Source organism: Apostichopus japonicus, chromosome 22 (genome assembly GCF_037975245.1).
Source record: "Apostichopus japonicus isolate 1M-3 chromosome 22, ASM3797524v1, whole genome shotgun sequence".
Classification (NCBI taxonomy): domain Eukaryota; kingdom Metazoa; phylum Echinodermata; class Holothuroidea; order Aspidochirotida; family Stichopodidae; genus Apostichopus; species Apostichopus japonicus.
Window position 1 is genome coordinate 8,498,689 of NC_092582.1, and position 26,312 is coordinate 8,525,000.

The following is a 26,312-nucleotide window of genomic DNA, read 5'->3' on the forward strand; positions in this document are numbered from 1 at the left end:
ACCTTAAGAGGTCGATTGGAGTACAAAAACATGTCAATAGTTTCCTTTCCCTCTGTAATCTCTATCAGACAGGAAATCGCAAAGATTTGGCATAGGCCTACATCACATCAGAAAGGCCGCGTATATATATATATATATATATATATATACTACATAGCACGATAGATGTAGAATATAGACTGTATGTATATATGCATTATATGCCATTGCAAAAGAAAAGAAGTCAAAAGTTCATTCCCATGAGATTGAGCCATGGATCTTAGTTATTTTCCAGCTAAGAAAATATTATGGAGTATAGTGTTTTGCGCAATCGGAATTTTCTTTTTAAGAAGAATCAAGTCTTCTGGATACAGCAAAAAGTAAGTGCTTCGTTGTTTTCATCATGACGATATTGAAGATAGCTGTTACAAACGTACTCTATACATTTCACCCAATAACGATAGGATCCTTATCCTTTTATATAAATAAAGAATCGTTGTAAATGTAGGAATAAACGGATTCATTGCTACAGTACGCCAATTGTATACGGTTAATTGTAAGGAGGATTTGTTTGCCCTGACTTTTAGATACATACTATATATATATATGTTGAAAGTCACGTGATAGTATCTCCTCTTTCACGCTTGTAATCACAAATGCAGACGTAACTTTCCGCATCATTGGATCCTAGATGGGTATTGGGGTGTGGTGGGGATGAGTCAGTGTGGGGAGGAACCCCTACTCTTCAAATCACCATAGAAATGCCTTACGTGGAAATTGTCACCTCGGTATTCAGTCTCAAATTGCCGGCTGCCATGTTTAGTTCTCGATATATACGGAGTCATTCGAGCCAAGTAGCGGTTTCTTTTACAATTGTATGCATGGTTTCTTGATAGGGGTCTCTATAGTACATATTAGAAGTTTGCAATTATAGTAAGACGCCCATGTTAGATTATAAAATAGTCAAACAATTTTGCTGTAATTATAATTGTACCATACACGGCTTTTAAGTTTTTGAAGAAAAAAGTCAAAGCCAATACCGCTGCGACGCAAAATGGACAACACCTGTACATATATTCATATATATATCAGTAGTGAAGACGATCTAGCAAATTAAATCAAATTGACCGGTTATTCGAAACCGCATCCATACGACTAATTGATCTAAAGTCAAGGCCCTTACCTGTACATAAGTAACTCAGGTTTTCATCACTGTATAGCGACGCACGTCAATGAAATTCTCAATTCCATGTTTACATGCGTAAACCTACAACAATAGACACTTCTCATCAGGCCCGATATAAAGTGTACAAATGATTGGGCATCGTGCGAATTAAATTATTCCAAACAAACACAACTCTGGAATTATCATTTCTGGTTAACCTGCTTGATAAAACTGTTTCTTTAATAAAAAATTAACTTTTTTATGATTTCTAGTTTTTGCTTATATAGGCTAGTAATTTTACACAGAATGGCTGGCTTTATGAACCTTTCATATTCTAAACAATATGTTCCAAAATAGTGATTGAAATATTTCAGTCCGTAATTTCCTGCACAATTGGTCAATTGAACTTGTAAATTGGCACTCAGTATTGGTTGTATCAAAATTGAACAACTGCATGATGTATCTGCAAACAAATTTGCCAGATAGTTATTTAACTGGCCAAAATAGTTTCAACATAGGTGACACAACCGTGGAGCATTTATACGGTACTGTATTTGGATGGATTTTACGCACGATATTCGCGATAGTCGTTGTTCCTAATAGCTTGTTATTCCTACGTTGTGGAAGTGTGGTCACACGCATGAGCTGGGCCTACCCGCGAATTTCGGTATCTTCAAGTGATCCTTCCTGTTTCTTCATTTTGTTGTTTCGCTTAAATGAACCGCCTAATGCAGCGTTACATCCAACCACCGCTTCCCCCCTCCTTTTCCCTCCTGAATTGTTTTAACCATATTCGAAGACGTTACTGAAATATGACAAAATATATCGATATTGCAGAGCAATTGTTTTAGAGATGAGTTATGGGTTGGGTGGGGGAAACTCACGAACTTCGTAAACATATTTATACTTGATCCTTAGTTTCAATGTGATTTAATTGGCCATTCAGTTTCTCTCAGGTTTTTAAAAAAAAAAAAAAATCCGTCCTTAATTTGATATATGATCCCCCTATTTTATTTCTGCAGTGTACAGTTACTACAGGATGCTAATAAAGCTGTTAACAATCGAGAAATCCATTCCAGTATCGAAGAGCGCCCTCAATTAGTAGCTCTACCCGTTAACGAGCAGCCACCTCAAAGAGATGTCAAATCACAGAAGCCGACTCCCATACCAAGCCCAGACAACGGGAATGCACTGCCAAATTTTTACATCCACGACGGCGTACTCTCAGTTTACCAGGCGTCTGTACCAGCCTTTATTCACGTACCCAGAAGCGGTGGAACTTCTATGGAAGTATGCTTCAATAAAACAGCTCTATACTTTGGCAACAAAACGCCTAAAATATTGGACCACGATGGTCGAAAGAGACTGAAAACGTTATTCAAAAATGCAAAGATCACTTCGAAAGCGTATAGGTTATACGCCGGAGATCGCGCATTTGGTATCTGTGAAGATATTCCCGACAAAGATTGTTCTTATATCATCTTTTTTAGGAATCCATACGATAGATTGGTATCCGCTTATTTTGCTTGCCGCGAAGGGGAGGGGCATGCTGGGTATCCACTGGACTGCCATACCACAGATATTCAAGATTGGGTCATACCAATATCTAGTACGACTCTAGAACAGATCTTTACCCAATTTAACTGTCTGCCAATTATTGACAAAGAAAATTGGTTTATTCCTCGCTATGAGTGTGATTATAAATCATCTAAAATGAATACTTATGCTGTATTCTCCGCTAACGAGGACCTCATACAGTACGCACTGGATAGCATGGATAAAACATTTGCACTGATAGGTTTGACGGAAGAGTTTGTTGTGACGTTACAGCTTCTTCAAAATGCTTTTAATTTCCCATTTTACGAAGAATGTAAAGAATTGTTTGAAAATAAGGGAACCTTTGCTGATGCCAATGCTAAAGAACAAGCTAAACAGACTTTGATGTCAAATCCAGATGTACAACAAGCTTTGTCGGCTGATTTAAGGATTTATGATAAAGCAAAAGAATTATTTGAATTACAAAAGCAGAAGCTAGCTGCTATGTTCAGCTAACCACTTCTAGCAAATACCTTGGAAGATCTATAGATGGTAACAAGAACAATGCAGTGATGAACATCGACAGGAGCGGATCTAGGATTTTATGGTAATTGGATCCTTGAATGGTTTGTGAATAGACTGATGAATATTCATTTCAAGATCAATTCTGCCGCTACACGTTTTCGCTGCCTGCATTTCTCTTTGTCATGGAATTGAACTTTCCTATTTCTGTTTCGACATGGATGTGAACCAATGTAGCTGGAGTTATTAATGATTGCAGCATAGCTGTCTCTAGTTGTAGTAACGAACTGAACGGTGATATTCTTCGAGCTGAGAAATGAGATTTATACGCATAACGGCACGGTTAACACTGACTAGAAGACTACGTCACTGACTTTAGTGAGAGGAACAAAGTCATCGTTCACGAGCAGAAGAAAAAAAGTAACAAAAATAACAGGAGAGGACAAAACTAAATGCAACACTGATTTGAGGGACCAATTCTAAACAATCTACCGTCCGTTATGACACAGTTGTATTTGTTTCAAAAGACTCGGAGAACGGTTTTGCAAAAGGAAGACTCAAGATGTTATAAGCCATTATGGTCTTGGCCACGGAAAGTAGCATTTTGTACGTGTTACAATATCTCTCCAAAGTAAGCTTTATCTCGAGAATTTAGTATAGTATTATTGTTTATTTATTCCAAACGTTTTGACTGAAAACAATGTAAACCTAACTTATATGAAAGAATTTTTGACAATCGTACTAACGTAATTTTCTTTATCGATAAGAGTTTTTTGATCAACGTTGTTCAGGTTATAGTAATATATTTTAATTATTCATATCTTTCTTATACTCGCGGAGCTGAGCAAAGTTTGTTTCATGTTACCAAACCCATCCGATTATCCTATGCTGAAATGAATGGATGGTGATAACAAAACCGCTTCAATATGCAGACTTACGTACCCTTGTAAACAAAATAGTTTTAATATACTTGAAATATTTATTCAGTTTAAGAGCTCATCATCTTTAATGTGAGTTTTATTGAATTCTTAATTTAAAGGAAGAACTGTCTGAATCAGCCAATTGGTACAAATCTCCAATGTTAACACCACTGTATACTGTATTCTCTGATCATGCTTCAAAGCACTCAAACTGACAGTATGAACAGTTCGCCATACGTACAAGTGCTTTGTAGCGTGACAAGAAAGTACAGTATGAACAAAAATGAATTGCGGCAAATTTGTTACCCAACGTGACTTCTGGCTGGATTAAATAGTTCAACCACATTGATGGATGAGCGACTGGTGCTTAATCGGTACCGTATTTTATAACAAATATAAGGGTTTTGTTGTAGATAATAAACTTTACAGGTGGACGTTGTCTTTAGAGGTCTTGTAATATTTGTGTCACCAAAGCATGTAAATTTACAATGAACTAATAATTTCCTTCGATTCCATATCAATATTTGATGACATAAATTGTTTTTATAGTGTTTCTTTATTACTTGAAAACAATATCTGCAAGATGTAAATGAATTTGGTATTTATTGAAACTGATTGAAAAGTATTCGAAAGTCAGGTTTACAATATTGGTTAGATCAAAGACAACATTAACTTAAAAAATGAATGGGGAACATATTTATTACGATGTTAGTCAGAATAATATTGTTCGACATTAAGTTTTAAATTATTTTCAATATTGAAGATCTTAAAAAACAGGTAAATATAGGCTACAAACGAAAAGCATTGCAAAATACAATACTTTTATATAGTTTGCAAGGTAAATCATATGAGAGACACATGCATGTGGATATACATTATCTGATCAATTCTAGCCAAGTAGCATATTTAACAAACAATAACCTATTCTGAAAACGTTTCAATGTGTGTTTCCAAGAAAGAAGTGAAGGACAATAATAAAATTCCACCGAATGGGAAACCATATGTGTATAAAGTTCTGCTGGTGTTTTCTTATGTCATTTTCATACCGGTATCGCGGATTTGAAAAAAAAAAGGATAGTAATTTTAATTGTGGCGACAATCGTCACGGTAATTTATTTAAAATGTTCAAAAATGTCTTGCGTCACATATGGTATATATGCAATCACATCCTCATAACGTGGTGACGTCACATATACCCATAACATGCCGTATCGATCGAGATTATGCGCCAACAACAGACGTGCTAGTGATAGTTTGGATTCAAATATAAAAATAAAGTTAGCGTCGTTCTTCTTTCTAAAGTATTGTTTTAAATAATTTATATAGCAACAAAGTCAGCAACCTGCTATTAAAAGTCAGTAAAGAAGAAAGGGACCAGGCTACCAATCATATTTATCTCATGTAATAGAGGCATGATGAATGCTTGGGGTACATCCTCTACCACCCCACCCCTTACCCCACCCCGCCCTCCCTCTCCCATCCTCCACAGCCGTTAGGAAATATATCACATTCCCCTTTCCTAACGACACCTTCACCCACAGGGCCCCAACCGACATCCCGTCTTTAAGGTGTGGCCCGTACATATTCCATTGACTTCAATACTGTATACTGATCTTATACATGTACTGCAACAGTGTATATACATGTGTTAGTGTACCGGTGGAAACAGTGGCTGAGCAGGAAATCATTGATTGTTTCCATACCAACAAAGTACCTCAACACGTATACTCATTGCCAAATAGAAGTATGTCAACTTCCTGCAGATGGTGTTACATGTACACCGGATAAACTGTTATTCAAAACTTCTTTCAATTAAAGATATAGAAAAAAAAATAGACTACAGCTATTAGGCTAGGTCACACTCTTGCAGTAGATCCGCTGGTTCATAAATTCCTATATTATTCAACAAAAACATGTTATATAAACTTCCTATCAACAACAAAGTATTATTGGATAAAGTGCATGGCTTTGGTCAAATTGAGGTTATGAATCGTAAAACATAGTTTGATGTGTTAGAGTACTTTACGAAACTCCGGAATTTTCACATACATATGTATACCATTTAAAATGATTTTACATAAATTGATGATTTGTACCTTCATGGATGAAAAGTTGGCGAATTTTATTCAGTACAAATTGGTTAACGACAGATAACTCAATAAATTATTAGTATGAAAATTGCATAGAACGGGAATATTTTCACTGAACTTTTAGGGCAGTAAGCTGTAAAGGTCGAAGTTAAAATTTGGCAAACACACATTGAGACTTTAATTTTATTCCGCACGGAATTTATTCAACAGTTTCATAATGGAGAATATTTGCCGTATTTGTTTGTAATTCGTGCAAACGCTCCTTAAAAGTTAACAGTCAGTTTAATTCAGCGATATATTTATGGTTATCTCATGATACTTTTAACAAGCATCCTGCCAACTAATTTAACATATTCACTAATTACTACTGTTGGACCGCTTTTGAACTAACATATGCAAATAAGCACCGACTCACTTGCAGTTGCATAACCCCAGAATCTTGACTAAAAGTCATGCCATATTGACTTGGGACTTCCGCGAGTTTCCGGATAAGACGGAAGGTATAATGCACCTCCAAACGGCTTGTGAACTTGTGATGATGTTACACCGCATCATCAGCAGGTTTTCATAGATATAGTCAAGACCCCGTCTAATGTATGCAGCTTGTAGCTATTATACCTTCCTTCTCGTTTCGCCGCGTTGGACGTGGTGGACAGTTTCTATCTTTATAAGAGTTACCATCAAATTTATACATATATTTTACAAGTGGGGGAAACAGTTGATTGTTTCCGCAATCATTCATATGATTGGGTATTGAGTTATTAAATAACTTATTGTTGTACAGATGTGATCGGATATTCAGTTCAACTGACACGTTTATGGCAAGCCATATGTGCAATAATTCGATAAACCGAGTTTATCGCCGTTAAACTCTGTTTTTCGATCAATAAACTCAGTTTATCGAATGGATAACCGTGTGTTTCGCGATAAACTCAGTTTATCGAAAAACATAGTTTAACGGCGATAACTTGACTCGGTTTATCGAATTATTGCACATGTGGCTTTCCATAAACGTTCACCATTCAGAAAAAAAGAAAGAAAAAAGGATTGCGTTGAAAGAGATGAAGAGAATTTCGTTAATAAAAACTGTACTGACGGACAGGCGCGTAGCCAATATATTTTATATACTTTGTTAATGTTTTTATGATATCGCTAGTAATTTCAAAAGAGAAAATGATAAATGCAACTAACAATGCATGGGAAGTGCCATTTCCAGCGACCTGGGAGGCATTTTCAGCCAAAATTTTCTTGTACGCTTCGCGCCAACTATGGTGGCGCTACGCTTAGAAAGTTTGCAATGCCGTATCTACGGCTCTGATAGTTTGCCTACATTTTCGCCCCTCCCTTGGCAAATTCATGGCTAGCGCCTGAGGACGGACATGGATGGCTGATAAAGATGTACAAAACATTGTTCAATTTGAGTTGACAAATCATAGTCAAATAACAACCAAGAGGAGAGTTTCGATTTAATTCATGTTTCCGCAGAAATGTGTCATACATAAATATTTAATCTTTTCATGTAATCATACTCTTTTGTACCTGGTGTAATCATATCTCGATCAGAAGCGCGTCGATACCTACTATATAATACAGCTATAGCATGCACTGAGCATTCTGGTTAATACAGTTATTTCTCTGATATTAACAACAGGGAAACACTTCAAACAGCTCATTATTTATGCATGTAAATCAAAACAGAATACAACAGTTAATAAGTACAAAATAGACGTTCTGTTTAGAATTTTCAAAACATTATATAATTATGTTACAATCAATTTTTTGGTTAATTGGGAAGTGTAACTGCAAAATTAAAGTTAAAAAGAAAAAAAATAGAATGACAAACCGAAAAATATCACTGGATAGGCCTACAGCATGTTCGTGACTTTAACCGTTTTGAAACTTAAATTGGTAAATCAGAGCACCAATGAACTTAATTTTAACTTAAATCATTACTCTTATCGTAAAATGTGATTTGATGTTTTTTTTTTCGTTTTATATTACAGTGATGTGAAGTAAATTCAATGTCCTCATTATGTTAAATATTAAAACCAAAATAATAGTTTGGTATTATTATTAGATATGGAGGCAAGCTGGAGCATAAAGTATTACAAGATATAAGATAAAATAAAACCTGAATAACCCTTCATTTGGCAACAAACAGTACATCATGTATGGAATTTAATAAAACGGCTGGACAAAATAGTTTATCAGTTCTACTATTTCGACTCGATCATTACTGAAAAAGTTAAAATGAAACACAAAACGCCAAGGGACAAATACGTGAATAATTTATCATATTATGAAAAGAACAATTTTTGTCGATCTAAACTAGCTCCAAGGAGATTTTTTTTTGGAAGAAGAAGGGCAAGATACCTTAAGAAAGGTATTGATCTCAAATGACCTTTGAAAAACAATTGCAAACAATATCTCATTACGAGATTCAACAATGTTGCACAAGTTTATTTTGACCTCAAATGTATTTGGCTTCCCATTAAACTTCTTTAAAACACAATAACTATGATAATGTTCATACTTTCAAAACTGGTGACCTTGTATGATCTCAAAAAGTGAAAAAACTGAAAACTCATTAAGGGGAACCCAAATGCCATGCATATTACTGAAGTTATCATGTGTAAAAGCCAAGCAATCACACACACATACATAATAACAATTGTGTAGATTACTATTGCGCTTATACCAAGGAATAAAATAATTAACACATCTTTTGGAAGGAAATTGATGCATAGCAGAAAACAAACATACTTAAACAATATAAACTATGCAATCTATGGCATGAATAAGTTGGTACTTACCCTTGAAACTGTTTCGATGTTCCTCTACTACATGAACCCCAAATACTATCAAATCAATATTTCATATTTTTTTTTAACTGGCTACGGTACTGTTTCATGTTTTTTCAAGCTTATTTACTACGGAATGGCTATGTTTCATTCTTTTGAAACCTTTAGCATAAAATGTTACTTTGTTTCATGGTTTTGAAACTCATACTACAGAATGACTATTGTGTTTCCTGTGTTTGAAACCTTTAGTATATGATGTTACTTTTGTTTCATATGTTTGAAACTTATGTTACAGAATGACAGCTGTTTCTGAAACCTTTAGTATAGAACGTTACCTGTTTCATATTTTTGAAACTTATCATACAGAGCGATTACTATGTGTCATTTGTTTTAAATGTATAGCATAGACTGGCTACTATGTTTCATAATTTTAATCTTATACTACAGAATGATACTATGTTTCATGTTTTAGAGATCTTAACTAAAGAATGTTACTTTGTAATACTATAGAAAGGCTACACTGTTTCATGTTTCAGTATAACTACCCTACTTTCTAATACCATCTCCATGATGCAAATACTATTTTCTGTGCTTGGTCACTTAAACTTCTCTCCTGGGAGCTAGGAGAAAGTGGTATAACAGAATCGAGGGGATAAACGTAAGCTTGTTAACCCTACCCCACTTTCTGTTTCAATACATATCTCTTGATACCCAACCCCAATATCTAGTAATTTGCTTACTTTCCTCCTCAAGAAGCAATAAATTAATTTACTTACGTTGCCAGTTAAAACCATTGAGAATTCACCAGCAATCTTATTCTAAGTTCTCCATAAAAGTAAAAGTTTGGTTTGTATCTACAATTATTATAAGATGCCTTTGTCTGGTTTGAACCAGGGCAATGTAACAAATGATTATTATTTAATAGCAGAGTAAGTTTGTTTCACTATGTCATAAAGTTTAAAATATGTCCAAAAAAAAATGTGTTAAAGTAAGTTGGCCTGACGTTTCGATCCTAGCAGGATCTTCTTCAGAGGCTAAAATTTAAGCCTCTGAAGAAGATCCTGCTAGGATCGAAACGTCATGCCAAATTACTTTAACACATTCTATTACACAGGCTCTCTAGTGGATAAGCAGTTTGCTAACAGTTTTATTTTATTTTGATCAAAAACAAAAGAAAGAAAGAAAATGAAGAAAAAAGAAGAAGAAGATATTGCTCACACTAAAGGGAACTTGTCTGCAGTTTAACTTCAATAAATGAGGCCCCAAGTCAAAGTTTTCTTTTAAGAGGGAAAACGAAAATCACTTTCACAAAATGTCATCTTTCTTACTATGCGTACAAAAGACGTACACCTATTTGCTGTCAGATTGATGGATGAACTATCCACCAAATATCTTCAACAAACTTTCAGATCTACACACAAAACAAGTATATAGTAAACATATTCTTTGTGCATGCGAGATACCACGAGGTTCAGTCTAAGAACAAATATTTAAATTAATAATAAACTCAAGAGTGAAAGTCAAAAGATTTTTGTACCATCTGTCTTTGCAGAACTATAACTATCCTAAATAAAGTAAGTGGTTACATTCATTGCTAATATGATATAAATTTGATTTATTTTCCGCCACTAAATCAATAGGATCTTTGCATATCATAAAGTAGTTATTCTCGTCGGTAATCGTAAAATTAGATGGTACATAGTTATAACAGTTTATATAGCAATCATAACTTTCACCCTGATACACACATGTATGCATACAAAGCTAAGCCTACAAACCTCTACCATCAACTCGGTTCATTCCTGTTGAAGTTGAAGTTTCTTTTGAAAAGTAAAGCATTTCTATTGATTTTTAAACTATTTGTGATGCTAATGCCTGTAACTAGAATGACATTATTGTGCTAAATACTGGCAAGGGATATAATGTGTGAAAAAAAATCTTATCATATAATAAAATATTTTGTTACAACCTTTTACAATTAAGCACCTTAAGCCAAGCTCCACCGTTTACAACACGGAACACAGTGTATATTTCCATTTCAGAATAGTCAACTATTCTTGACACTTAAGAGGATCTTTGGTTGATAGTTTTTGTTATTTTTACTTTTATCTGCATAAATGATAGCCTACCATTGTTAGCCTTCAATTAATAATAGTACTTATAGTTCAAATTTTTTTTTCTTTGTGTCAGCTTAATTTCCAAACAGTCTTTAGTAAAATGAGAATGATGCGATTCCTCTATCCTAAATTTCTAATCTTTGACGTTGTGATGTTAATACTTCCAAGTAAACTAATACACTTTGTGCGAAATACTATTTATAAAGCAGGAACTGGTATCCTTGAAAAAAAAAAAAAAAAAAAAATTCTTTCAAGAGAAGCAATTGCTCCTGAAAAATGAAGGAGAATAAAAGATAGAAAATATTTTTGTCAAACATCTATATACTCAGTTTTAGTTTTTCTTTCAGCTTCTTTTACTTTAAGTCAAGCTCCACTGATAATAACTCTTGATCCAAAAATATAACTTTCCATTCAAGAATTGAAATTATTCTTGATACTTTACATATCTTTTCCTTAAAACCTTTCTGCTCTTTATTCGTCTGAATGAATTATTGCTTACCATTGTCAGCCATCATCATACTAAAATAGTACTTTACTTTTCAAACTCTTTACTTCGGATTAATCTCAATATCAAGTTGTTAGTAAAAATGGGAATGATGTGATTCGTCGATAGTAAATGTCACCAGTTATGAAAGTTGGTCTATGACACTGATTCTCTGACTTCCATGGCTCTTTGTACCAGCACATGAACATCTACTGGTGGATAATGCTGCAAGAGATACATAATAATTAATTAATCATAATAATAATAATAATCATCATAGTAAATGGTACTTATATAAGGCGCAAAATCTTCCGAAGAACTCAGAGCGCACAAGGACAAAACGACACACACGAAAGAAATCTATGAATCGGGAAAAGCTTGGCGGAAGAGAGGTGTCTTCAAATTGCTTTTAAAATGAGAAAACAAAGGAGTTTTACCAAGGCTTTTTGGAAGTGAATTCCAAAAAGCCTGGGCAGCAAATTGAAAAGAACGTTCAGCAGCAGACTTAAGTTTAACCTGGTGAATTTTGAGCAGTTTTTCGGTAGAAGAACGGTGAACGCGTGGTGATTGGTAAGTACACAAAACAGACGACAGATATGGTGGAAGAGTACCCTCAAAATAACGGTAAACCAAAACAGCCAGTTTATAGGGGATTCGGAATTTGATAGGCAGCCAGTGAAGCTCAAAGAGGATGGGTGTAATATGCTCATGCTTCCTCTTCCTTGCAACAAGACGGGCAGCACAAATTTAAACCCTTTGGAGGCGACTCAATTGAACAGCACTGATACCAGTCGAGGTGGAGTTGCAAAAATCAAGACGGGAGATAACAACAGAATTTATCAGACAAGCAGTCGCTTTTTCAGACAAGTAATTGCGAATATAGCCAATACGCAGAGTTCAAGGTTAGTTATTTTTTTTCACAAATAATCATTTCCAGTATAGAGTAATCAAACAATCGCTAAGTTACCACTCAAAACAATCAAAGGAAACTCAAACAGTTTGAAAATTGATTATAATATCTGAGTTTCATTCTGCTTTTGAAGAAAGCTTTGTTGACAAGGAATAAATATACGGCTATGGATCATGTAATTATACAGACTTTATTCATCTGCTTGTTTCGAGCTCCTATTTGCAACAGAGTTCAACAAATACCCTTTGGGAGTTGCTTTATTTGCCAATTTCTAACACTTAAATTAAACATAACGAACAAGTTTAGATATTATTTAAACATGTTCTAATTTATTTCTAGACATAACATTTTCTAGATGCTACATTTGTGGGCAGAGGGTACAAAGTAAAAATTCTCACTTTCAAGGAGATTGTTGCTCTGAGCAAGGTTTTCCTTACCAAAAGCATTTTTTTTTTGGTCAAATGACCAAGTTTCATAACCATTCCTTAATCATTATAAAGTGCCGGCTGTATGATTTTTGTATAGCGATTCAACCATATTCAACTTTACTGCATTCGTCATAATTCTGTATTGACATAGAGTAGTGTGAGTCATCATCATCAAGGAAACTTTAATGTTTCTGAGTCTTCTTTATTTAGAAATCAGGGATGCCAGCAGGGTTTGCCCCTAGGGCCTGAAAGTTGTGGGGACTTGGATGTCCCAAAAACTATCAAAGCTAATGTTGCGGCTTTATGAAAATCCAGAGAAAAATTGCGGTATAGGCTCCAATTTGCATATGCTTCAGTGTGTTAGGATAATAGTTAGAAATTCGCTGGAAAAGCTCATGCCTGTTTCAACTGGGACGGAAAGATCGTGTGAAGCCGGAACCAATGTTCAAAATCGGGAAAAAGCCGGAATTCTGGAATCCCTGAGAAATGGTCAAAGCTGTGATCTTAAGGCTTGTAGCAGGTCACATAATCCCCAGGTACAACATCTTTGTTCCAGACCTTCCTGTCTGATGCTAACCAGTACATCATTCCATTATCTCAAACTTCAAACATCTAGAAATTTCACAATTCGTTGCCACTCGTGATTTTGTAGAGACAATTGACATCCAACTTTCTGCCTGGCTGCACATTCGATTGACTGACTGAAAAAATCACACAAACAAACCCCCCATAAACAGAAAAATAGTAAAGAAATGTGTAAAGATTAATGCATGGTTTGTTGCAAAACAACAGATAGTTACCTGTAGTAATTTCATGTTGGATGCAAAATCTCCTTTCCTTAGTTCTTTACTCTGTAACCTGAATAAACGATTCAATAAAAAAACACACCAAGATACAAGTAATATAAATATTTGCAACAGAGTAAGTAGTAAAGTTACACATCTACAAAATCAGAAAGTATGACAGCTTTACACATCTTACACAAGTATCACCAAAGTAGTCTGGAAACTTTAACATACTAATTCCAAATGTTGAACATAACACATTAAGGAAAGCTAAAAAGGAGAGAGAAAAAAATGCTAACAAATTGCTTATCTACTGCAACAGCAGGTAATTATATAAAAGTAAGAGGGCCTGACAGTTCAATCCATGTAGGATCTTCTTCAGAGCTAAGCTAACTACACATTTAACAGAGACAAATTTACAGACAACTAAATTGGACTATTGACAAATGAACAGAGTCCAGACAACGGACAGAACAAGTGCAGTGAAATGAAAGGAAAAAGGAGATGTAAGGGCAATAGGGGATGGAAGTGGCATCAAATCATCTGAAGACTATTAGCCAATATCATATTTTTGACCAGTTGTGTCTAAACAATGCTGCTTTTATGGTCCGGAGGGTGACAAATGTATATGTTTCACTTACTTACTTGTGTTTCCCAGATACACCAAACTCACATCAAATAAAATGAAAAAGTGTGAAATACTTACAATAACATAGCACAGCAGATGTGTAGCAACATTTCTGTGCCATTGTCATCAGCCAGTAGTGTGTCCCATATCCTTATTACATCTGGAAGACAAAACAGAAATACATATAGTAGTCCTATCATGTGCAATATTAAGATCAAAATACATATAGTACCTATCATGTGTAATATTGATTTCAGATATACATATAACACCTATCTTGTGAAATGTTGAGATCAGAAATACATATAGTACCTATCATGCGCAATATTAAGATCAAAAACACATATAGTAATCCTATCATATGCAATATTAAGATTAAAAAATAAATATAGTACCCTATCTTGTGCAATATTGATTTCAGATATACATATAACACCTATCTTGTGAAATGTTGCGATCAGAAATACATATAGTACCTATCATGTGCAATATTGAGATCAGATATACATATAGTTACTATCTTGTGCAATATTAAGATCAAAAATACATATAGTACCTATCATGTGCAATATTAAGATCAAAAATACATATATAGTACCTATCATGTGCAATATTAAGATCAAAATACATATAGTACCTATCATGTGCAATATTAAGATCAGAAATACATATAGTACATACCATATGCAATATTAAGAGCAGAAATACATATACCAGATAGTATACAATATTGAGAACAGAAATAAATACAGTACTTATCATATGCAATATTAAAATCAGAAATACATACAGTACCTATCTTGTGCAATATTGATAACAGAAATACATATAGTACCTATCTTATAGGAAATTGAGAACAGAAATACATATAGTACCTATCATGTGCAATATTAAGATCAAAAATACATATAGTACCTATCTTGTGCAATATTAAGATCAAAAATACATATAGTACCTATCATATGCAATATTAAGATTAAAAATACATATAGTACCTATCTTGTGCGATATTAAGATCAAAAATATATATAGTACCCTATCATGTGCAATATTAAGATCAGAAATACATACATACAGACCCTATCATATACAATATTGAGAACAGAAATACATACAGTACGTAACATGTGCAAAATTGAGATACATATTATACTTGACTTATTGTTGTATCATTTATGCTGGCACAAGTTATCATTTGTTAAACAAGCTCACTATCGTCATAAAATTTCTCTTGACAAGGACTAAACTTTTCATATTTGTATACAGTTGCAGCTCTTACTCTTACCTGGAAGAGGAAACTCTTGTGTGAGTAGGAGAGTAAACCAACGGAAACTGAAGAACTCGGGTTCCAATCCTTGCTCTTTCAAAGATTGCCAAACGGGCATCTCACATTTTTTCAGCAGCAGCATTAAGTTTCTCATTTTGGCATGGATTCCTAGCTCGGAATGATCCAGAGTTTTGATGAATATATCCCGGATGTCAGCCATCAAATTAGTGAAACAGAAGAATGTGTCCTCTTCAGCGTGCTCTGAGATGAGAAGAGGAAGAAGAAGCAGAAGTGACGATGGGACTTGCATTGGTTGATACAAAGATGTTCTAAATGTTTATTGCATTTATCATATGAAAATGATATCAAAATGATGTACATTGATGTCTTACATATTAACCCAAAGGTCTGTTTTTCTTTACAGGTCTGATATTATAAACAGTATAATTCTTTGGCATTTATAATACGACCTGAGAAAAGAAAGAACAAATGTGCCTTTTATTTATTGCTTGCAAGTTAAAGGTGTCACACACACACACACATGTGCTAACTCAGCTGTGTTTAACATTCAGACCAAGGACCTTATTGTTTTTTCCATTGTTCAAATCCACTTACCTTAACCTTAATAATACTCTCAACAATACAATTCTTGAGAGGACATGGTGATTCTTTAGAAATCACATCTGAGGACCTGGAATTCTTTTGTTCAAGTCCTCAGTCAGGATACAAACAAATAAACACAAACATGCCATCATCTTCCAATAGATTCCCTTTGCCTTCAGCACGTAATCGATTAAATCCTCCATAAGAAACATGAATTCTTTCTGTGAAATAAAACAAACCTCTCCACTCAGATTCAGGATCGCATGCAAAGACGTAGTATAATGGTCCAATGATTTCATTCATGCCCTGTACGTAGCCCTGGCCTGGATTTAACTTGGCATAGATGAACAGTATTCTCTCAACAACTTCCCAATGGGCTTCTTGACCATCACCACAGGGATTGTGTCCAAACTCAGCGGTCACCTGTGTCCTGGCTTTGGTTGGAACCTATCAATGCATACCAAAAATAAAAGATAGAAGATGGATTCATAAAGGTGTCTACCACCACTGATTACACCATCATGCCACCTTCCTCCACCTGGAACCTGCCGATCCCTAGGGGTAGAAGCATGAAAAATTAGGGTCCACTAGATCAGGTTTGAGAGTACCACCTCTGGGCAAAGAAAATAAAAACTTCCTGACATCAAAACAAACCGTCATGAGGTCAAGGGAGTAATTGATGTTACTCCCTTTGTCTGGTGTTCCACGAACATTTCTTCTCTTTCCCTAGGTTTCCTTGGATATGAACGTTTTTGGGTATTTTGAAAATAACCCAAATGGAACAAAGAAAAAAAACTTTCACATGAGAGGATAACGATGTTTGTTCAAATGGACCTTGTGGATTGATAAAATACGTTGTTGATCGTAATTTGTGTAGGCCTATATTAAGACCTTGAAGCAGCTCTTGTAATCTTTTTCCTTGTTCTCCTTTGGGCAGTCACTTTGTCATCACACCTTCTTTTCAAACCAAGGAATATTTCATACCCTGTTGGACATTTTTGGGATCTTTTCAGACAAACATTAACATCAAATCCATTCAGCTGTGGACTTGGCTATTTTCTGTACCTTTCAGCTTTTTTTCCATAGTATTTGCATTCATGAATATGCGTATTAAATACAGGCTACTCTAGCTAATCCAGTGGCCTGGCATCAGGTGTATTAAGAATGTTGATGTGAGGATTACCTAACATATTTATTTGGTATTTATGCATAGCTCTATGACTATGATTCACTCACATTTGTAATACCAGTTCTATTTTTTTCAACGTTGGATGAGATCAGCAGGGTGTGTTCCACACGATGTCTCAATGTCTCCATTTCTTGTGCTAGTACCAGATCATGACAAGGAAATTCCGTTGGAGACTGGAAAAATCCTAGATCAGGCTGAAGTCTCCTGTAGTAACCCCGAAAAAAGAATTTCACATCATAAATAGTCTTATACATAATTAAATAAAGAGAACAGTTTAGAAATGGATCGCAAAAATATAGTCTGTTTGTTTCACTATAAAAGTAGTATCCAGTTGATATGTCTAGTACTAGCTGTTCAAAATATCTGGTAGATATCTGTATGCACAGTTAATTGACATATCTTGGTTACCACTATTTGTTTAAGAGGTGGTTGGTTTTCGCAGTGCTGACACACTGAGAAATTTAGTTACTGCAAACATTAATAAGACCTCACACCGTTAACTTTCACAGTTTTTGCTGGTCTCTGCAAATTTGCTTATGGTTCAGATTTGGTAATTATGTGGGAGGGGGGGGGGGGATCATGCGTACTTCTTGGGGGCTTCATCTCCCCAGAATAAATTAAGCATTTCCCCCTCACTCACAGACAGAATATTAGAAACAGAAATTCCCAGTGTACAGTACAGGAACACATAACATGTATGTGCAGTACAACTGATGTAGTTGTTTCAAATGTGAATGCCATCGCAGAACATGGTCACATGATTAAAACAAGACTAAGCAGGACACAAACAACTAGTCGTAAGAGTTGAAGAACAAAACAAACGCACATCCCCTTCTATTTGTGAAAGAACTGAAGTCAGCAAAAGGCCGTCTTTGTCTCTTGGAAACTGTCTTGTGAAAGACAGAATTCACACAAGGTAGGTAAAGATTAGTTCCATGGCCTTTAAAATGGAATATTATATAATTTTACCAATAATATGATGCAATCATTGACTCACCTTGTGTCTTTATCAATCTGTAATAAGACATCGTTGTCCTTGAAAAAGTTTGACCACTGACTTGTGGGATTTGGGTTAAGAGGCTGTAAAATAATGCGAAACATTTTACAACATTTCATATCTTAAAGGATTCACAGAGCTCTGAGACTGATCAGAACTTTGTTCTGTTAATATCAAATATATGGATTATATATTTTCCTTTGCTATAGTTTTGTCAGCTTTTATTTCTAGTCATGCAATTGTGTGTGTGAATCATTCTTAATTCCTGTTAAACTTGTTCTTTCACCGCAGACAACAGGATTGATCACTGAAATTTAGCTATGTATTAGGTACATTGCAACGTAGGATGGAATATGGTACATTCGCTTTACTATAGATCACAATACTGAGATCATGGTAATAACTGCACTGTTGTTTACTTTCTGTCAACTATGGGTGATTTCCTTATGGTTTGGTCAGATTCAAACTTTATAATTAATATGCATGCAGGAAGAAATTTGACAAAAATTGCAAATTCGGTAAGTTGCCTAGGTATAAATCCAGTAAATGGGTGAAACCTCTCCAAGTGCTTCCAAAATATCATTTTGATTAATATTATATCCTCCCCCCAAAAATATAAGTTTGACGCATTACACGAGCAAGTGCCTTGACTGTAGACTTCTGTAATATTGACAATGTAGGCTCAGGCCTGACTTTTCAGAAAATTTTTAACTTTTCCGTCGGACAACCTACACTTAAAATTTGGTTGTCCGGAAAAAAAAACTGGTTGTCCGAATAAAAAAGGGAAAAACACCAAACTAACTTTTGTAATTTATATAACAAGGTATTTTTTAACATATGTCGTTTTTATGTACATGAATATATTTTAAAAATTGAAATAATCCGTCGGACAACCTCAAATGCGATTTTGGTTGTCTGAAAGAATTTTTAGTCGTCTCGGACGATTGGAGGACCGAGAAATTTCAGCCCTGGCTACACAGTGAACACTCGTAAATGAACTAAGTACAGCCATCGTATTAACTGTAAGTGAAGAACTAAAGACCCAAGGGAATTTAAATGTTTAATGTGTCTTTTGAACAGCTTGCTCTTATTCTGAAACATTATTTGAGAGAGACAGACATTAAATAATGTAGCTAGGCATAGTGACTGTGTAATTTACATACAGTACTACAGCAAAACCTGTAAGGTCGATACAGCTGCCTGCATATATGCAACTGATCAATGTTTCGGACACAATAGTATAACAGAAGAAAGGTCGCTTAGAACGTCAAGATTGAATGTATCATGAGGCTTCAATGCCAGCACTTTGGTAATGTTTACTTACAAAACTTTATCACTGAAGCAACAATCTATTAGATAAATATCAAGCCCCTATGAGAACAACATGGACAAAGAAATGGATAGAGATTAACAATAACACTGTATTAACTGCTAGTGGCTTTGTGTGTAAACATTTAGACTTGCTCAGGTCTTCATCTAAGTTATGAAGGAAATATTTTCCAGTAAATTTACACCATAACCATCTTTATCACATAGGTTAAATGATGATGGTTTGGGGTTTGATTCTTCTGTTAAGGATGGTCTCAAACACGACAGTATTTGTTGATATGTTGTAGACAGATGAATAGCACCGGTATCAGTGCAGGTTGCATTTCTATATCCCCTTTTAATCTTTTAAGAAATAACTCTTTAAATCTCTGTTGCTAATCTGTTAAAGAGGCACATTACTAGCACTCAATTTAATGAGAGCGTGGTGGCCAATTGGCTAAGGCGTCGGACTTGTGATCCAAGGATTGCTGGTTCAATTCCTGCCTAGTTCATTACGTTGTGTCCTTGGACAAGATGCTTTATCTCACTTGCCTCTCTCCACCCAGGGGTTAAATGGGTACCTGTGAGGTAAGTTGTCATTGGGCGCAGTATATAACTGCTGCCGTCTGGAGGGATTGTCTCTGGGACAGGTTATCACTGACCAGGGGTAATTTAACGTCTGTAAAGCGCTTTGAAACCTATCGCTGGTATAAAGCGCTATATAAAAACAAATATTAAAAGCAAATATTATTAAAATTGTGTTCTTTTCGTTTGGACTGTGAGAACTATCGAGACAAAATTTCTGCCCAAAGTCATTCCTAATTCCAATGCCCTGTTTCATGTGCGGTTTGAATAACTAAGGCAGATGAAAATTTCTTTATTATTTACGATGGAGTCATAATTCATTACTATCCATCGTTTAACTGCAAAAACTCTTGCCAAATCCTTCACTCACATGATCCGTTAAGGCGGCCTCTTCTCCAGTGACACCATGCATAGCTTTACCTGGTTTAATAATTACATCTTCTAAAAACTGTCTGTACAAAGCTCTGTCAAGGTATTAAGGAAATAGAGAATAAAATAAATATGTTTTTGAGAATTTCAAATGTAATGGATGATGTACAAACTAGCCATGAAACATATCAACATCGAACTGCAATGCTAATAATTGCACAAGCAGGTTAATATCATATAGAATAGTTAGGTCCCTTTATTACCGACCGTGGCAAGCTCACAGGGCATCAAGAAGGCCCCAAAAAGTTGCAATGGGGCTCTCTGGTGTTCCTACAGAGGGCCCTGTCATATGCACATTACCTCTAATGTTGACAGATTTCTGAATCAAAGTAATATGATTGTGTGGAAGTGCCCACAAGCCTGGAAACACCCTGGATGAACTTGCTTGGGGATTGACTAGTTCAAGGATCAGCTACAGCTTGGGCGAATGAAGTCAGAGATGGCCGCTTGTCAAGTTTTGTGAAACTAGATATGTATGTATTGTATTTTAGATCCTCCTGCAAGCAGGAACTCACGAAGAAGCCATCATTGGCTTATCAAAGCCGCAAGCTGACTGAACTCAGTCTCTAAGATTCATATCTTATTGTCCATCATTATGAATAGTCAATTGTCAACAACTCTGTAACTGGACGACATACATTAATCTTGGAGTGACTCGAACTCGGGACCTTATGATTGAAAGGCACCGGCTTTAACCACTGAGCTAACACTCTCTAGGTATGACTGATATGATAGAGTATCGGATGATTCTGGGCATGGCTGAAGAGCCCCAATAAGACAATAATTTCCAAGAGCAGTTCATTTTCTGAGCATCATTTTTTTTCCTATAAATATCAAGAGTGTATATAGTGAACTACTGTAATACAGGTTGCCATCATTTAAAGTTGATTTTCCTTAGCATACAGTATGGAAACAATGTGGAACATCCATTTCTATTCAAAGCTTCTGAAGAAAACCTTTTAGCAAAAAACATGCTATAGATTGGCAACCAATACAAAAGTGATTTCTTTTAGCTAAAACTAAAGTAATTACATAAGCTCATATTTTTCAATCTCCTGTAAGAGATAACTCACCTTTGCTTTGCCATTTCACTCTTCCATTGTTCTCTTTCAAGTGGTAGATAGCGCAACAGTACCTTCAGAACAGAAGAAGCAGTATAAACGTACTATTTACTTGAATACTATGATTACATGATTACTATGATTACATACATGATTACTATGACTTTCACCAGCAGCTCAAAGTCCCTCTTGGTTGTATCTAACTCTGTCGAGCAGCAGCTTCATGAAGCTTATCAGACTAGCACTAAAACTTGTCCTGTCTCCCAATTGTGTATTGATTGAAATACATTACAATATACCCATATTCAATATTAAATATGCTATGTTAAATAGGCAGAGGAACTGTTATTTGTTGCTACAATTTAGTGTTCACAGCCGATTTTTTAAATGTCAGATCATATAACATGGGTTAAAAATGTCGGATTGCAATCATTGCATTTTTTAATTCCTTATCTAAAACAGTGAGGCAGGGATGTTGGTTATATGATTGTGAGGCTGTCACAAGAAACAGAGAGGTGGCCACGTCACAAAATAAATACAAGGGGAAACCCTGCAATGTGTTGCTCGGCAATAATGCAAAAACTAGAGCACCAATGGTGCAGAAGCTCATACCTTTTCGAGCTTCAAAATGTAGGGCCCACAAAACCAATTTTGGGCCCATGAGGGATACCCCCCCCCTCCGTTAGCAGAATCCTGGCCACACCACTGGCTATAATTCCTATTTTCCCCTATAAATCCTATTTACCCACTCTCTCAAACAATACCACTGACCTACTGTACCCTACTAAACCTTCTCCCCTCTACCTTAGCAGACATAACTTCACAAGCACTCCCTATATAACTTTACAAGCTGCCTACATACCTCAGGCTCAAAGACTTCTAAGAATCGGCAAGTGCTGATTGGCTGGCTATAGGGCTCTCATGCTTACAGTTCAACAGTTAATAACAACTCCCAGTCCTGCTTTAATTCCACTAACAGCCTCTGCAGAGCTTAACCACAAATGTAAACAAACACTGCAGAGACTGGGAGACAAATTAAAGGAGCTTTGGCAAAAAGTGAAGGCTCAGATTTTTTTCAAACAATGGGGATTAATTAACTTTTGACCAAAAATTATTAGGCATCACCTTATTCATACACAATCCAACAATCATCAGTTCAACTTTGAATATGATCCATCAAAATCTTGAGGAGATTGAGATATTTGAAAATATTACAAAGAATGACCCCCGATGACCCCCTAAATGACATTTGACCTCAATTTTCCGAACACCCCTCGTAACTCTCATCCCGAGGAACATTGTGACCAAGTTTCATTATAATTGGCCATACACTGTACGAACAGGAGCAATTTGAAAATATAGGGCCGCGGCCCGGGCCACAAAAGACCCCTAGTTGATCTTTGATCTCAAATACATGAACACCCTGAAGGTAAAACTACCATAGTACTATCGTGACAAACCCTCAACATTGTACCATGGAATCTGTAGGAGAAGAAGCATTTTGCGTATTTCCACAAAATGGCCCATTACGGCCCACAGGTGACCTTTGACCCCAAATTTTGGACCATCTCTGATGGCCCTATACCCAATGGTCCTTGTGTCCAAGTTTCATGAAATTCCATCAAACACTGTGCGAGTGGGAGCGGTTTTACCAATTGTTGACGGATAGAGTGATAGACGCCGCACTGTAACAATAGCTCACACCAGCAAGCTGGTATGAGCTAAAAATGCATGTCAAGGAATGTAGTATACAGTTTGATGACATAATGCTGAGGATGCAAAATTAGTACCATTAGGAGGAGACAGGCTTTAACTTAAGTCACCATGACTTCAGCTGGCACTAAAGGCAATCCATCCAATTCTCAAGCAAATTTTGTGGGAGTAGCATAGCAGTAACATACTTGCAGCAGGTAAACTTTCTCAAAATTTGTTCTAGCAAAATTTCTTACCTTCCAACTCAAAGGCCTGAGGTTGAGAGAGTCTGGTACTCCTGTTAGTAAGATGTAATAAAGAAAAATATAGCATACAAGAAGAAATAAGAATTTGAAACATCTGTGGTGCTGGGATGCCAATTTGTTTAGCGGGGAATGGTCTGCAATACATGTTGTACTTGACGAAGACTAAGTAAAATTATCAAAATAGCCCAATGTACATATCTACATCCTACAAATTAGGTATTAACTCTCTCTTTTAACGACTGCCAATCTTTGCTGTAAATGCAATTATCACCGAACTGCCAATGTACAAGTTTTTATGTATACAACTCATTCTGAGCTTACCATTAAAGCATAACTTCTTCAAGGTTTTCAGATTGATGTTATCTTCATTAAGACACTCTTTAAATAACTGCACCCTGTGGAAGAAAAAAAAAATGGACGAACATGGCATTGTGACTACAGAAGAACTTTCCATCTGGGATCTTGTACTACTAACTACTCCTATCCCTCAACCCTAACAACAACGGATATTTTTCAATTATAAAGAAAATCTACTAAAGAAAACCATATAGGAAAGACCATTTCCCCAAATCATCTTTATCTGTTAGACCTACTTCAAACTTTCTGCAATGTAGGATAATGGTTTGTTTATTGTTTATACAAAATCATCATTGCTATATGTAAGGAGATTAAATTAGGAATTAGTATGTAACATAACCACTAGTACACTATTAACAATTGGTACCTTGACATATAGGCCTAAAGTAGCTGTGAGAGAGCTGATGATATCCAAGTTGATTACCACCTTAGTTGTGTCATAGTCTTGAGAATTAACATTTTCAAGGAATAGGCTTTAAAGTTTCTGTGGTGAACTGGTGTTTGAGTTTGAAGTTTCATACATCACTTCAAACATAAGAGTTTGTCCATTTCTTGGTTTATACTGTACATGTTGGTGGCAATTTTGTGAGTTATTGTGGGGAATTGATAACCAGTCGATAGATTTTACAGATGTAAAGGTATGCTAGATATTCAAATATGGTCATCTTTGGCCAAAATTCTTAAACTCTTTTTATTGCAACCTTTGAGGAAATTTTCCTCACTTGGACATTCAGTCATCTTGTGTGTTACTTAAAAATGTCTGAGAACAATTTGGAGAGTAAAGACCTCCAGGAAAGTACTTTTTTGATAACTTCTAGCAATTATAGCATGCCAGAGGTCGTTGTTTTAGTCACAAAGTAGGATTAATATTCAGCATAACTTTTTTCTAATAGGGTTGTGAATGAGTGGGACGGTTTGCCTGAGAAAGTTGTACTTGCAAGTAGTGTGAGGGTTTAAGAATGCTTTGGACAAGCACTTAAAGCATTTTAATCGGGTCTGAGTGTATGTGTCTTCAGTTTTCTTTTTCTCTCCCATAGGGTCCTTGATGGGGACTTGAGTGTCCCTCCTGATCCTTTTTTTCTACTAAACTAAACTAAACTAAACTAAACTAAACTAAACTAAACATAACTAAACTATAATTAGGGCCTATACTGACTACCTACAGTAAAGATTAGTAAGGCCATCATACTCTAAAATTCTAACTTTAATTGTGCTGTAACAGTTAGGGCTATTGAAGTCCTTTCTATCAATCGATGCATTTTGATATAGATTCTTTCAGGAAATAAATGTTGAAGGTCATGCCATTGTTGCTTGGTGAGAAAAATATGTATCTTCCTATTTTGCTGAGATTTTGACCAAAATATTACTTCAGTCTTTCATGTTAACTACAGTTAACCCATTTTATCCATCCCTGTAGTCTTAAGCAACGATGGATTTGTACAGGCCTTGCAGTTTCATTAATATTTTTAATAAACTTGGCGATGCACATTTACAAATGACATGAAGTCACTCATCGTGTTTATAACCTAAGGTACAGTAAGTTGTACATCATTTCTGCTGAAGATGTCTCTGGTAGAATTGGAAACCTTAGACTGTAGGAGTTTAACGTTGTGTCATATCTAAACACGACAACCAGTGGCAGTACTAAGTAGGACTAAATTTGTACTACTGTAGCCTCGTACTAACGTTAGTAGAATACTGTTCTAGCCTAGTACTAACTACTAACTAGTGTTAGTTACTATTACTAGGCCTATCTATCATTAATATTACGTTAGGAAATAGAGGAGAGATCAAAGGCTAAAGCACTCTTACTTCTAAGAACAATGAAGATAAAGAAAATTATGACAATATTTTCAAAACCACTGAATTATCTTTTGTAGTCAATTTATGTATGCACCTCTTTTGATATGATGAAGCCATTACGAGACAGGTTAGCCAGATCCCTCGGGGTGTTATGGGTGGATCTAAGGCAGCATATTAGATTCATAAGTTGAAGGGACGTGATTAAGTTAGGTGCGTTCTAAAAGGCTCAGATATAAGGCGTAATCTAGACCACTAACATCAATCACAAACTGAAAATATGAACCAACATTTTAGGATCATGTGACCTGCTGAATGTCACACTTAACTCCTATCGTACTCCATTTAACACTGTTAGTACGTTTTCTCACTACATAGTGACACATCCAGGCT

The 26,312-nt window shown here is 35.6% G+C and overlaps 2 protein-coding genes across 2 annotated transcripts; one reads left to right on the forward strand and one right to left on the reverse strand.

Moving 5' to 3' along the window:
- Window positions 1-5,124, forward strand: LOC139963348 (uncharacterized). The gene is made up of 2 exons (XM_071964014.1): window positions 1-359; window positions 2,167-5,124. The coding sequence occupies exons 1-2, from the start codon at window positions 253-255 to the stop codon at window positions 3,194-3,196; spliced, it is 1,137 nt and encodes a 378-aa protein (XP_071820115.1). The 5' UTR covers window positions 1-252; the 3' UTR covers window positions 3,197-5,124.
- Window positions 5,125-8,387: 3,263 nt separating this feature from the next.
- LOC139963526 (TBC1 domain family member 13-like) lies at window positions 8,388-26,161 on the reverse strand. The gene is made up of 12 exons (XM_071964365.1): window positions 26,017-26,161; window positions 24,084-24,157; window positions 23,754-23,794; window positions 21,817-21,878; window positions 20,685-20,778; window positions 18,422-18,504; window positions 17,472-17,628; window positions 16,475-16,682; window positions 15,651-15,893; window positions 14,444-14,525; window positions 13,753-13,810; window positions 8,388-11,839 (listed from the first exon to the last, which is right to left on the reverse strand). The coding sequence occupies exons 1-12, from the start codon at window positions 26,037-26,039 to the stop codon at window positions 11,771-11,773; spliced, it is 1,194 nt and encodes a 397-aa protein (XP_071820466.1). The 5' UTR covers window positions 26,040-26,161; the 3' UTR covers window positions 8,388-11,770.
- Window positions 26,162-26,312: the final 151 nt, after the last annotated feature.